Source organism: Phoenix dactylifera, chromosome 13 (genome assembly GCF_009389715.1).
Source record: "Phoenix dactylifera cultivar Barhee BC4 chromosome 13, palm_55x_up_171113_PBpolish2nd_filt_p, whole genome shotgun sequence".
NCBI lineage: Eukaryota > Viridiplantae > Streptophyta > Magnoliopsida > Arecales > Arecaceae > Phoenix > Phoenix dactylifera.
Genome location: NC_052404.1, coordinates 7,722,352 through 7,736,047, shown reverse-complemented (window position 1 = coordinate 7,736,047; position 13,696 = coordinate 7,722,352). Strand labels below are relative to the sequence as shown.

The window sequence follows — 13,696 nt, the reverse complement described above, 5'->3', positions numbered from 1 at the left end:
TTACTAACTTATCTCTAAAATTCGGATAAGGACCAATATGTGGCTCCTACTCCAATATAACATGAAAAGAGTATATGGAAATGAGTACAACAAATTCTAAATCACTTAACAAATACAACAAACTCTGAACTATCTAACAAGCACGGCAAATTCCGCAGGGACGCATATAAAAAGTTTTGTTTGTGAATTTAGATGTCAAAACTCGGTCTCTAACACTCCCCCTCAAGATGAGTGTGCAAGCATGGAAACGCCTAGCTTGCCAAGTGACTTCAAGTGACTTGATGAAGATATCTAGCGATCAAGAAACCTGAGTGATCTAGCTAGTGATATAGTTGGCTATGCTGATGCGAGAACAGTGTGAGCAGCTGATGTACCAAAAAAAAAAAAAACCTGAGTGACCTTTAATTGTTCTGGGCCACTGTAGCATCACTCTTGTTTTTGGAGCTGGGAGTTCGGCCATTGGAAGTCTGGAATGGGACAGCTTGGGACCGAGACAAGTTCGTAACTTATAGCACAAATTCCAGCTGAGACGAGACACCCCTGGCTTGCTGTTTGGGCTACATTTCTTTTGAACATTGCACAAAGCTTGTCCTATTTAATTTTAGCTAAAAAGTCCTATTCGGCCCGAAATGAAGGGGGCCCAGTCTGGTACTCGACTTGGACCCGGTCCAGGCTCTGATATTACGCGGAGTCGGATGGGGCCTGAGTTGGTGTCCTTCCCTCGGCTTCAATTCGAACCCCCGGTCTTTCCTTGTCCCAAATTAGATTCAGGCTTTGCACGCTTGCTGGGGAAGCCCAATCATGCTCTTCCTTCTATATGTTTGACTGAGGTTTGATCTGGACCCGATTCGAATCTGACCCGGATCCAATTTTTGTAGATTATGGCTAGATTATATATGGATTAGATTCGATCCGAATGATTTGTTGATCAAAAATTTTAACTGTAGACCTAATTCGATCCAACTCGATTTTTAATTAAATTAGGTCTGGTCCAATATTTGGATTCGAACTAGAAATCGAGTTGGGTCGGGCGACCCAGTCCTTAAAAATCCGGCCTTGGTTCTCCCTTCTTCTCTCTTCCAACAAGTCATCAAACCTCGCCCCCGAAGAAAAAAAGAACCATTTTTTCTTCTCCCTTCTTCTCTCCTCCAACTCGTCATCAGACCTCGCCTCCGAAGAAAAAGGAACCAAAAAATTGATCGAGAGAAAACGAGAGATCAGAAGAAATCCAACACGATCTTTGTCTGAATCGATAGTGGAAAGAGGAGGATTGATTGCTCGGTGTCTGTGTCGCCGTTTCGTTGTTTTGACGTGATTAGGCAGATCGGAGCGGTGATCTCCAGAGGCGTCGGCTGGCTCTCGTGAGGATCTCCTTTTCGCCCACATTTGTTTGATTTTCTGTGGTTTTTGGAAGAATTATTTGCTTGTTTGGATCGGTTTATGATTTTTCTGAGCGGAACCGTGTTGCGTTCTTTCCGTCTTCCGTGGATGTCTGACCTTTGTTGCGGTTTTTCGTTAGGATTTTCCGATTTTCCATACTAAACGCCCCCCCTCTCTTCTCGTTTCAAAGGAAAAGAGTGATCCCCCCCCCCTCTCTCTCTCTCTCTCTCGTTTCAAAGGAAAAGAGTGAGCCCCTCCCTCTTTCTTTTGTTTCTAAGGAAAAGAGGGATTTTTGGATATTTTTCGATCCTTTGATCTGAATTGTCTGCTATGGTTTTAGGTCTTGTATCGTTTGAATCTTTTTTCCCCTTTCTTGTCCTCCTCCGCATCGTGGGGAAGATTTCTTTTTCCTCCATTTTTTGTTGTTTTTCTTTCTGTCTTTGTGATTTAGGGCGGTATCTAGATTAGGTTCGTGGTAGCATGCGATCTTTGCAGCATTCCAGCAATTTCAGGCGTCTTTTTCCTCATGCCGCTCTTCTGTCGTTCGTTTAGTAAATGTATACAATCTTTGCGAGGATGGTGCGAGAATAGATCACTCCAACAAGAAGCAAAATTTATTTAAGTACTTCTGAGAAACTCATCGTGGACTGAATGGAAAATTGGGTCGATTGGGGATGGATGATATCTTGCTAGAATTGAACTACGTATACACATTCCTATCTTAGTAGTATTAGTATGTATGAAATGCAGATATTCTGGAATTCAGTTTGAAGGATAATTATTGAACATTTTTTATGCTGGCTAATTTCAAGCATATCGTATTGTCAATTTGAGAAATGTGGTTGCATGGTCAATAAGGATGCAAGTAGTCAAGCTTTGCAAGTTTGACATCTGATGGCTTTATTCGATGACATTTTGTTGGGTTAGAAATTTTAGCTGGGGATAGGATACCTAATGGCAACTGATTCATAATTGGCTAAGGCAAATTTTCTTATATACGTGGTAATAAGGAGTGGACAGTATGAGTCTTTGCTTTTCGACAAAAGATATAAAAAAAAGCACCATAATAAAACCATTATATAATTTTATATTATATTTCATTATTATATTATATTATATTATATCGTAAATATATAATATATAATATATAATATATAATACATAATATATAATATATAATATATAATAAGGAACGGCTAGGATGAGGCTTCGTCCACCTTCACCGCTGCCAGCTTCCACGACCTCGCCTACCTCTCTTCTTTTCCCTTCATTCCTCTCACCCTCCCTCTCATCTCTAAAACCCTAACCTCCCACGAAGCCAAGACCGCCAGATACCACCGCCGCCACCGTCTTGCACCACCGTCGCTGTCTCCGGCGAGCTTTCCTCCCTCTCATATTTGACCTATTCTCCAATCCTCCATTTTTTCTGAAACCCTGATCTCTACTAGGTCCGTCCACCGTTCACACCGTTGGTTTCTAGCATAAAGATCACCAAGCTTTAAGGTTCCGAACGTTGGTGGGTGGCCGTCGTCCTCCGCAAGTCTATCCTCCACCCATCAGCAGACTCCTAGCTCCCTGGCATCGCTCCTCGCGACTTCTAGAAGGTAAGTTCTTTGGCGATTTTGATCCAGTAAGGACGGATCTAGCTTAGGTTTGAACATTGAGTCGGTCTTTTTCGTGGATCTAGGTTTTTTCCTTGTTTTTCTTGTTGGTTCCGGCTTTGCAACTTGTGGGATCAGTGTATTACATCGGCATATATGGGGTTCTGGACTAAAAATTGGTGTTTTTGGGTTTAGGGGTTTGGATTTCTTGTTTTGATCAAGGAATTGTGTCAGTTTGGATCAGTAGTATTGCTCTTTTACCATAAATTTTTGGTTAAGCCAAAGACCCCTGCTCGGCATTGTGAAAAAATAAATATAATTTTTTAATGAGAAATCTTGTTTAACTTTCAGCAAAAAAATTGAACACAACAACCATGTTGTCGCGAAGATCTGATTTGATAGTAGTGATTAACATCATAACATATGTCAACTATTGCCCAGCAATAGGAAAGAAGGATAGTTTTAACTTGATGGATGATCATCAATATATTAATCAAGTTTTGAAATGTATATTTGCACTTATGATCTCTCAATGGTGAGAAGGTCACTCTAACAAAAAAAAGTGGGGGCAAGGAGACCATTTAAAAATCATTCTAAGAGCCTTTACAAATATATAAAAATGAGTGAAATGGGATTCTCTATAAAAAAAAATAGAAATAAATAAAATTATCAACAATAGTAAACATAGATGCCATTAGAATTTAAGCGTGGGCTTCCATTATCCAACTTCTAATGCAATCCACCTTTAAGGTTGTCTAACACACCATATACTCCCGTTCATTAGGTTGAGACATTGATCATACCAGTTCATCATTCATGTGGCTTTGAGTTATATAGGGCTATATTTCATTGGCGTCGATCCCTCAGAAATGAGTTATAATACATCCGAAACAAAGTTTTGATAACTCCCAAATAAATTTGGAATTTGATTGGAGCCAACTCTATAGGAAATTTTAGATGTGTGGTATGGTCTTGGATATAGAATTGGCTGCAAATGTAGCATAACTAAAAGACATGAGTAAATCAATTACTCAAAAGTTCTTTAAACATCTGAGTTTTATTAATTAAAGTTAAAGGTAAGTATGGTTAAAGATAACTATGATTTAACTTGAAAGGAGAATAATGGACTCTGACCACTCTCAAATCCCTTTCTATATATATGCATGTGCCTACAAGCCACCTTTCTCTCCCTTCTTCCTAATATGCCCATCCGCCTTTCCCATTGTTGCTCACATTGTCCTCCATCATCATTGCCGTCATCCCCATGACCGTTTCCCTTTACTCGCCCTCACTCTCATGTCTCCTCTGTTATTCACCACCCTTAACTCCATCCCCTTTTTCTTTGCTCCCACTTTTGTTGCCCTCCTCTATCCTCACCCCTATCATCTTCTTTATTCCTTTTCCCTAGCCCTACCTCTTGTCTTCCTTAACCTAACCTGCCTGAGATAGTTTTTCTTAATAAACATAGACCATATATCATGTTTAAAAATAATTTAATAAATTTGATATTATATTTATTTTAAATCCATAACAATCCATGGGAGCTTATAAAATCTTTCACTTGACATTGACTCAAGCTCTGACTTTGATCTAGTTCAATCAAAATGGAAACATACCTTGATAAAGTAAATCTAGCCTAAACCACATACATCAATCAATCTTATGGGAGTGCACGTGTACCATAAACTAGGGGTCCACATAGGTTTGGGTCAACTCGAGAATCGAACCTACCAATCTTGTTGGGTTTGTTTTGTTCGTGTTCGAAATAGGATTGGGTCAGTTAGAGTTTTGATTTTTAGAAATCCAATTAGATCAATTCAAGTTCGAGTCAAGGGGTTGGTTGACTAAGATCCAAATCATGGTATGTCGTACCGTACCGGACGGTACCGGATTCAGTACCGGTACGGATGGCGTATCGACTTTCGGTACACCAAAAAAATTTCGTATTGTACAGACACTATGCTAGTGTGGCACCGGTACAGGATTCGGTACCGATGCGGCGAACCTTAATCGAAACCAACCCAATCCCTATATATACACATTTGCACATGGGTATCTAAAATTGATTTTAGTATTATATTAATTATATATTATACAATGTATGGTTATATTTTATAGATTTTCACCCGTAATTTTGGTTTGCTATTGCTTTTTTGTATGAAGTATTGGTTTTGTCATTATTATAATGTGTAACATGTTATATTCTATATTTATAGATATCTTTGATTTTGTTATCCTAGATGCCTTTGAATATATTATATGTTATGTTTAATCTATCTTCCATTATGATTTATTGCTCAAGTAAAACCAAATATTTATTTACTATTTTTTTAAAAAAACTTCTGGGTAACTCGGGTACCGATCTGAACCAATCCGATCTTAATTGGGTCAGGTTAGGTTGATTCCAACATTAATCGGTTTGGTTCCGGTATCAAACTTTGGTAATCGATTGGGATTGTCAATTCTGGTCTAACCCAAACCAACATGACCATGTGCACCCCTGCCATAAATGTACCAACTAAATGGATCTTAAGAAGAGATTAGGTTAGGTATGACCAAGGTCCAGTTGGATTAGTGACTCCACTGTTATCATTGTCACCACCATATTACATATGGCCAAACCCCATAGGTTCTATAAAGGAGCAACCTAAGTACATGCCAAAAATTTGTGTTTGACACAGTTGAACTTACAACAGTTCATGGTTTTTGTGGAGTGGACCTAGCTGTTATGCAACCCCATTGTTATGAAATACTCAAAATCTTGAAATTGTTAAGGAATTGCAACTTTGTTTGGGGGCAAGCCTGATCCGATCAACTAAAATCTTATGTTAGATCAATGTGTAACATCTAATGAAATGGAGATGAGGGCACTTGAATCGAAAATTTTCCACAATCTAACCCTATCAAAATTTAGCTTAAGATGAGGTTGGACTAAGTTGGAGAAATCCCAATTAGTTTTAGTTGAGTTATTGTTGGTCAGATAGAAATGTGTAGGACTAGGAAATTTATTATATATTACCATTTTCAGAGTATATATCACTTTGATTTACATTATTATTTGATTATGCAAAGGATGAAAAGTAAAATATTGGATCTTCTTACAGTTTTATATAGACTAGGTGGTGCGCGTGTGCCAATGCACATGCCCAAGGACTTATTGCATGTCAACCTATAAAGAGGAAGTGCATTCTATTCTAATTAGAAAAGAGTTAGAGTATTCAAATCAACCAAAAGTCATATTTTACACTTTAAGATGGACTGGTGTGTGCCACTCATCTAACATTTACATCCTTAATTACATGTGAAAAAATTACAAATTCTAATTAACAAAAAATCGTATATTTGTTGTAGTCCACCTTAAGATGGAATGGCTTGGGTATGTCTCCTATCTGACATTTCAACCATTCGTTAAAGGTAAACATATTACAACTGTATTTTGCATATCCAACAAATATTAAATATATTATTACATTGACCATGGCAAGAGGGCAATTCACATATAAGTCCACCAATCTAAAAACCGGATTGAGGAATGGTAAAGTTCATGGGAGTTCCAAATTATATTTTTCTTATTCTAGAAAAAGAACAGTTAGGGCATGTTTTGTGTTGCTTTTGCTTTATAAAAGGGGGAGGAATCAAAAGCTAGGTTTTCTAGCTTCTTCTAAAAGCACTTTTTTTGGTCTCTTTTCTTGTAAAAGCACTTTCATATGATGTCAAAGTGCTCATTTGCTTAAAAAAGTCATGAAAGCACTTTTCTAAAGCAGTACCAAACATGCATTTAGAAGTTTTTCGAATTTGTAAGTTCTTAAAATTCATTTTTTCTTCAATTACAATGATTTTTAACTTAGATTATTTCTCACGCAGCAATATTTCCTCATATTTTTTGACAAATCTGCTAAAATTCTCACATTTCTATTTTCTAACCATCGGTTACAAATTTTATTTCAGGTTCCCTTTGATCTATATATCCATGGTGGCGACACAGTTATCAGGGGCTGGTTTATTGGTGAAGAGGAGCTTAGCTTCCTTGGACGGTCTTTGCCTTTCACCCCTTAAGTCTAGGGTTTCTTCCTTTAATTGGGTGGAGCTCAATCATAGGCACTTTGAAGGTTGTGTCCTAAGGTTTCCTGTCACTGTCACCCCGAAGGTATAAATCTGGTTTGAAACTTTAGCTCATTTCCGTGTTTAGATTTAGTGACAAGGCCTAGTCTATAGACCACTTTCAATACTTACCTTCTTTTCATGTCAATCAAAATTTCTTGCTCTCGACCGGTCATATTATTGGGACATGACAAACTTGGGAATAATTTAAATTGGGGTTAGTAGGGTTACTAAAGATCAACTCCACTCTTTGTTTTCTTTGCCATTTAATGCTGTTGAGAGGAAGTATATCATAATAATGGGTCTAAGGAGATAGAGATGATTGAAAAGCAACTAATTAGCGTTAGGACTTTGGAGGGTACTTAGAAAATAAAATATGCCCCTTGGTTTGATTGCTATTCAATGTTTGGGCCTCATTTTCTGTGGAAATTTTACCATGTCTTGACAATATAATTGGTCAAGAGCAAGAAAATAGGATTCAACTACTTGGCCATACAAAGCATATTTTATTTTCAAATTTTAGATATCCTTTTAGCAAAATAACTTCTAAATGTAACAAAAACTGATTTAACTTTTTTAGTCATTTTCTTTTTCATGGCTACAAATTGAATGCTGTTAGCATGCTTTGCATCATCCACATTCTTTACATTCTGATAAATTTATAGTTATATGTGACATTGCATATTTCTAGGAGCCTAACGTGTTGACATGTGGTGACTTAGTTGATGCTTGCGAACTCATCTTTTCTTTAATGGAAGCAACTCTAGTTAACATCATAATTACTCAACTAACCAGAGGGAAAACTACATGAATTGTCTGTAATAAAGTTAATACTTTGGTGCATCGTATGTTGAACCGGCCCGTACCGGCCGGTTCAGCACATACCGGACCGGTCCGGTTCAAGTGTGGAAAATAGTTCCAGGGTCGGAACTGATCAAATCGGTCGCGTACTGGTGCGGATCGGACCGTTTCGCACCGGTACGAACCCAGTACCATATTGTTTTTATTTCAAGGCAATTCATCTAGTTTTCACTTTGTTGAGTGATTCTAATGTTACCTGCAGTTGCTTTGACTTTAAGAAAAGATGAATTGGCAAGTCTCACCTGAGTCATGATGTGTCAACATGTTAGGCTTGTGGAAATTCGCAATGTCATATGAACTATATAAACTTATAAATTAATAGGAATGCAAAGAATGTGGATAATGAACTCCTAAAGCATGATGACAGCTATGGAACCAAGATCAAAGCATCCTTCATCGACGAGTCGCTTTGAAGAAAGGCATTGGTTTGTTAATAACTCTTGGTACCATAGCCAGTGCTTTACTAGTTCTTCAGGGAGGTGACAGTTTGATTCCAGTTGTCGTTACTGATTATACTCTGCCTGAGTTGTTTGGTAGATCATGTTTCTTTTTTCCTTTTGCTTATTTTAATATCTTATTCTATTAACAGGCTAGATTTGTTGCTATTATTTTTTTATTTGCAGCTTTCGATATCCATGTGTGTTAATGCTAGGAGCACACGGAACCCTGGTATTGACCCTGATACTTCTATTAAGCATTCACTGGAGGATCATCCAGAGAAGCTTAGTGATGAGCCAGTAAAATCATTTTCTTCTAAGGAACTGCATGATGGAAAACCAGAGATGGACATGCATGCCCAGAAAGAGGGATCCATCTTACACAAACAGACTGCAAAAATCCATGATTTTTGTCTAGGCATCCCCTTTGGTAAGCAAGTTTTAATTCAGTAAATTTTCCCTGCACCCTACATTAAAGTATTAATCTATTGACAACTCATTGAACGGAGCATGTGACTGTACTTAGGTGCTTGGTTTTCCATATTGATCTTCAATTAATATCTTGTGTTCCAACTATTTGAATTATAAAGACATGCCAAAAATATAGGTAATGATAATTTGTGCTGATTATTAATAATTTGTTATACCTTTAAGATTCTCACCTGTTGAACTTGTTTAGTTTGACTTTGTTTTTGTACCATCAAGGTTTTATGCAATTTTTTTAGTGATAGTTTGAGGCAAACTTGTAGAGATTTGTGCATTGGATATGGCCAAACACATTGGAGGTACAAGATGTGCAATATTGAAGCTTTAGCAATGAAATGTGATTATGGATCTTCAGTCCATAAATTCATGGAAGTAAAATCTATTTGCTTTGTGTCTCATATTTGTGTATTGATTTATATTTATTTGTCAATCAGTAACCTTTAGGCCCCCATGTGGTTCGCCATCTCAGTATCGGACCCTGTACTAGTATCGTCCTATTACAATGTTTGTATGTGGTATGGTACGAGACGGCAAGATGTAGTGAGTGTCAGTATGGTACAAGAATGCATACCGGTTTGGTACCCATGTAGTAAGGTATGCCTAGACGGTACGGTACTGAATGTTACGGCAAACCTTGGGCCTCCATTTTGTTGGCTTTAAGCCAGGCACATGAAATGAAGTTTTCAAGAAAGAATAAATAAATGATGTTTTCTGCTGATTATTAATAATTTGTCATACCTTTAGGATTGTAACATGTGAAGCTTATTTACATTTGACACTGTTTCAGTACTGTCAAGGATTTATGTGTTTATTTAAATTAATGGTATAGTTTGAATCAAGCTTGTAGAAATTTGTGCATTGGATATATAGCAAACAAGATGTGCGACATTGAAGCTTCAGTAATGAAATGTGATTGCAGATCTTGGGTCCATAAATTAATGGAAATAATATCTATTTGTAATATGATTTGTTCCCATATTTGTATATCGCTTTGTATTTATTTGTCAATCAGTAACCTTTAGCCCCCTTTTTGTTTGCTTTAAGCCAAGCACATGAATGGGGTTTTCAAGAAAGAAAAGATGATTTCTCTTCTTTTGGTAAAAATTCTCTTAAAACCATCAATACGAAGGCATCATGCACTAAAATTTTTAGCTTTTTGCTTCCAAATTTAATATGTCATGCACCACTACCCATTCATAGAAAAGGAATTAGTACTTTCTGTTGGTGATTTCATTGATATGAGGTATGAATTACTTCCATGTTCATCTGTAGTAAGTCTTTCTGTTCACCAATCTTTCAATTGCAGTAATATTGTTTGTGATCACATGGTTCAGCAATCTACTTGTCAGCTAGCTTTTCTTGGTATTGAATCTCTAAAACGAGCAGCTTTTTTTTGAATCTAGCTGATTCGTTCTTTCCATTTTAAGCATGTTTCTTACCTATATGATTGTTCGAAGCAAGATGAATTGTTGTGCCCTTGCAAACATCAGATCCCTGCTTTGTACTGTATATGGCCTGTCAAAGTGGTAAGACTAATTATATTATCCAAATGAAAGGTTTGCTAATACATGGCAATGGCCTGTCTCAATAAGAGCACTTTGTGTCAATCAGATATAAGAATATTTTTGTCCTCTTTTTTCTTAAAGATATATTTAAGGAAATTATTACTCTTCATTTCATAAAATGTTGTTTTCTTATTGAGACAGGCTATTCTTTTCTGTTGGTTGTAGTTGCCCTTTTTGTTGTTCATACTGAATTCTCTCTAAAACTTTTAAAACGTATGATCGCCAAACGGTTTCTCTTTAATCAATTATGCTATTTAAATTAGCTTTTTTTTTCCTCTCAATATAAAAGACAATAAGTAATATAAACTGTCACACCTTTATAGATTTCATAAATTGGTAATATTTTCTGTATAGTGTTAGACATAAAGAAATTCAGCTGGTGGCATCCTGGATGATAATCATAATGTTTTATTTCACAGGTGGATTTGTATTCAGTGGAGGGCTTCTTGGATTTATTTTCTCGAGAAATCCTGCTAGTCTAACTACAGGTGTGCTGTTTGGGAGTGCTATACTGGCCCTAGGTGTACTTAGCCTAAAGGTCTGGAGGAAAGGACAATCCAGCTTACCATTCATATTGGGGCAAGCAGGTATCTAAGTACTGCTATCTTTATCCAAGAATGAATATCTAATGATGTTAGTTTTTAATATGGAATTCAGGGGTAACCGTTCTTGAAAGAGTTCAATCTAAAAAAAATTCTTAAATTTAGTATCCTTTGTAGATTTTTCAATCAAAACTTAATTCTATAAAATGAGTTAGAAACTTTCTTGCATGCTGTGATCCAAGTTTAATTGGTTTTGCCTAGGAAAGAGCTAAATTCCTATTGACCTGGTACTTGGTAGTTGTTCTAGAGTATCAACTAAATCCACAAACAGAGAAGTTCTTGATTCTATGGTTGCGCAGTTATATCCTCTACAATAAGCTAGTGGATTAATTGAACTTATTTCAGTTGTGGTGCCTGGATATTGTTAAAATTTCATAGTAACATTTGAGTTGAATCACAATTTTCCAAGTAAGTTGTATCATGTCAGTTGACTTTACTGCTACTTATGTTGCAGCCATTGCTGCTGCACTTCTTGGCAAGCATTTTCGGTCATACTCTTTGGTAAGAAATGCTATTCCTCACCTTTGATCATCTAACAAATTATCCACTTTTAAGTCCTTGGATGTTATTTTTCCCCTCCTTTGGTGCAGACAAAGAAACTCCTTCCTTCAGGACTTTATGTTTTCATAAGGTATTCCTGTCACATGCTTATTCTAGATTAATTGATATTTCAGGAATATTACTCATTCATGACAACCTTCTTTGTACCTAATGACAGTGCTGCAATGATTTGTTTCTATTCATATGTGCTGATTGCTGGAGGAAACCCACCACCAAAGAAGTTGAGAGCAGCTCCCCCAACACAGCTGTAAAATTCATGCATAACTTCATTGCTTTTGAGAGCATGTTAGCACTATTGTTGCTTGTTTGCACACACACTCCCATGTTCTTCCCCTGGCTTATGCCTGTCAGAGATGAGAAATGTGGTCCTGGATTTAAATTGCGGAAGACCCAGTTATTTGATGTTATTTGACAGTTCAGCAGCAGTGCGTCGTCCTGAAGTATTACAACTGATACTGCTTTACATAAATAGCATGTTTAAAGTTTCAAAACAAGTTGCAAGGTAGGATCATGGAAAAAAATTTGATGTAATACAGACGGCTTACGCGGACATTCCCTGTGTTAAACCTGCTGGATGTGAAATAAGTGGTAAATTATACTTTTAGTGCTTGCGAAATTGTCAGAAAGCTGGCTTTTATGTATTTTTTGTGATGTAATAAAGTGCGAATTTTATGCTATGTATTTGAAACGTCACCAAGCATTTCTGGGCCCCAGTGTCTGAAAAATCTTGCGGAACGTACTCAGTTTTTCTGCCTTTAAAGTTGAACTTTCTTTATTACCAAAAGAGGGTGAAATTTCTTAAACTATTGATTGATTCCTCTGCCTGGAACCCCATCCACAGGAGGCCAAACTTGCCGGCCGGTCTACCGCTGCTTGCATGAAGAGAACTGTTACAAGGATGAAAGAGCACTTGTCGCGCTTTATTTTTTGTTCATTTGGATAAGGGTCTACAAGCCCATCGCCATGAGGCTGGCCTAATGATTCCGTCGGCAATCTAATAAAATATTAGAAACATGTTTTGCTAAAATTTTGGTTATTGTTCCCAATATACTCACCACCTCATGGCGGTCCTTTCGGCCTCCATCCTGGGGGGCTGGGTCAAACGACACGTTAACCACGGGTTGACGACCGGTCCATTTTTTTATCAACCAAACCCACTATCGTCCGGTCCAATTAAGCTACGGTCACCGTCCAAATCTGTAGTAGACAATGATTAAATTAGCACAGTGGTTACCGTACCTCTCGGTGATGGGATTCGAAGCCCATGACTCATGATAGGACAGAGGTGGCGGTCGGTGTCAGTCCACCACCAGATAATGGGCTCTGTGGAATAGTTCCGACATGTGGGGCCCACACCGGAAATCTCAGTGTTTTTTACGGGAAATACCGTCCATGACCCCGTCCTCGAACAACGGCCGCAATAATTGCAGTGGGAAATTGGGTGCGGCAGGGGTCCACCGAGGCGACGGTCCATGATGAGTCGCAGGCTCAGCGGCGCGGCCGTCTCCGCCTGACATCGGTGGTCCCGATCAGAGGTCTTTGTGGTCCGGAGCTCAGGCCACCGCTGAGCCGTCCGATCCTCGACAGCGACCGGTGATGACCAAAAAAAATGTACTTCCCAGGGCATAACTGTAATGAAGTACACTTATATGAGCAAAATCGTCATTTAACATGCTTTTAAAAAATAAAATCACGGCAGTTCGCGAATGCCGAAGAGGGGAAGCTATATGATTTTGATCGGACGGCTAGCCTTGTAGAACCGGTCGAGAGTATTTCGCCAACGGACGGAGATCTGATCACCAAGGTAAATCATAAGGCTTACTCCAGGCGTGTCACCGCGGGTTGGCAGCGAGAACGTGGTGTAATTCTAGCTTCGTACAAGGGCATCTACGTAATTAGGTGGAAAGCTAAGCCCAATATAGCGGGTAGTTCTAAATACACCCCCCCTATTGCTCAGGACACCCCCCAAAAATTAAAAAAAAATTAAATACTCTCTACACCCCCCCATTTGCTAAGGACACCCCTAAAAAATTAAAAATTCCTAAATTACCCCCACCCTCCCCACCCCCCACCTCCCCACCCCCCGCCTCTGCCTCCTCCTC

General features: G+C 38.1%; 1 protein-coding gene across 2 annotated transcripts; it reads left to right on the top strand.

Annotated features, from left to right (window-relative positions):
• Positions 1–1,069: 1,069 nt before the first annotated feature.
• LOC103709634 (protein FATTY ACID EXPORT 1, chloroplastic) lies at positions 1,070–12,303 on the top strand. 2 transcript variants are annotated; one of them, XM_008795080.4, is made up of 7 exons: positions 1,070–1,361; positions 6,930–7,128; positions 8,567–8,810; positions 10,851–11,018; positions 11,488–11,534; positions 11,624–11,664; positions 11,752–12,303. In XM_008795080.4, the coding sequence occupies exons 2-7, from the start codon at positions 6,952–6,954 to the stop codon at positions 11,843–11,845; spliced, it is 771 nt and encodes a 256-aa protein (XP_008793302.1). In that variant the 5' UTR covers positions 1,070–1,361; positions 6,930–6,951; the 3' UTR covers positions 11,846–12,303. The 2 variants fall into 2 exon arrangements, with proteins under 2 accessions (XP_008793302.1, XP_008793303.1); XM_008795081.4 differs by lacking the exon at positions 1,070–1,361 and adding an exon at positions 2,588–2,984.
• The last annotated feature ends 1,393 nt before the right edge of the window (positions 12,304–13,696 follow it).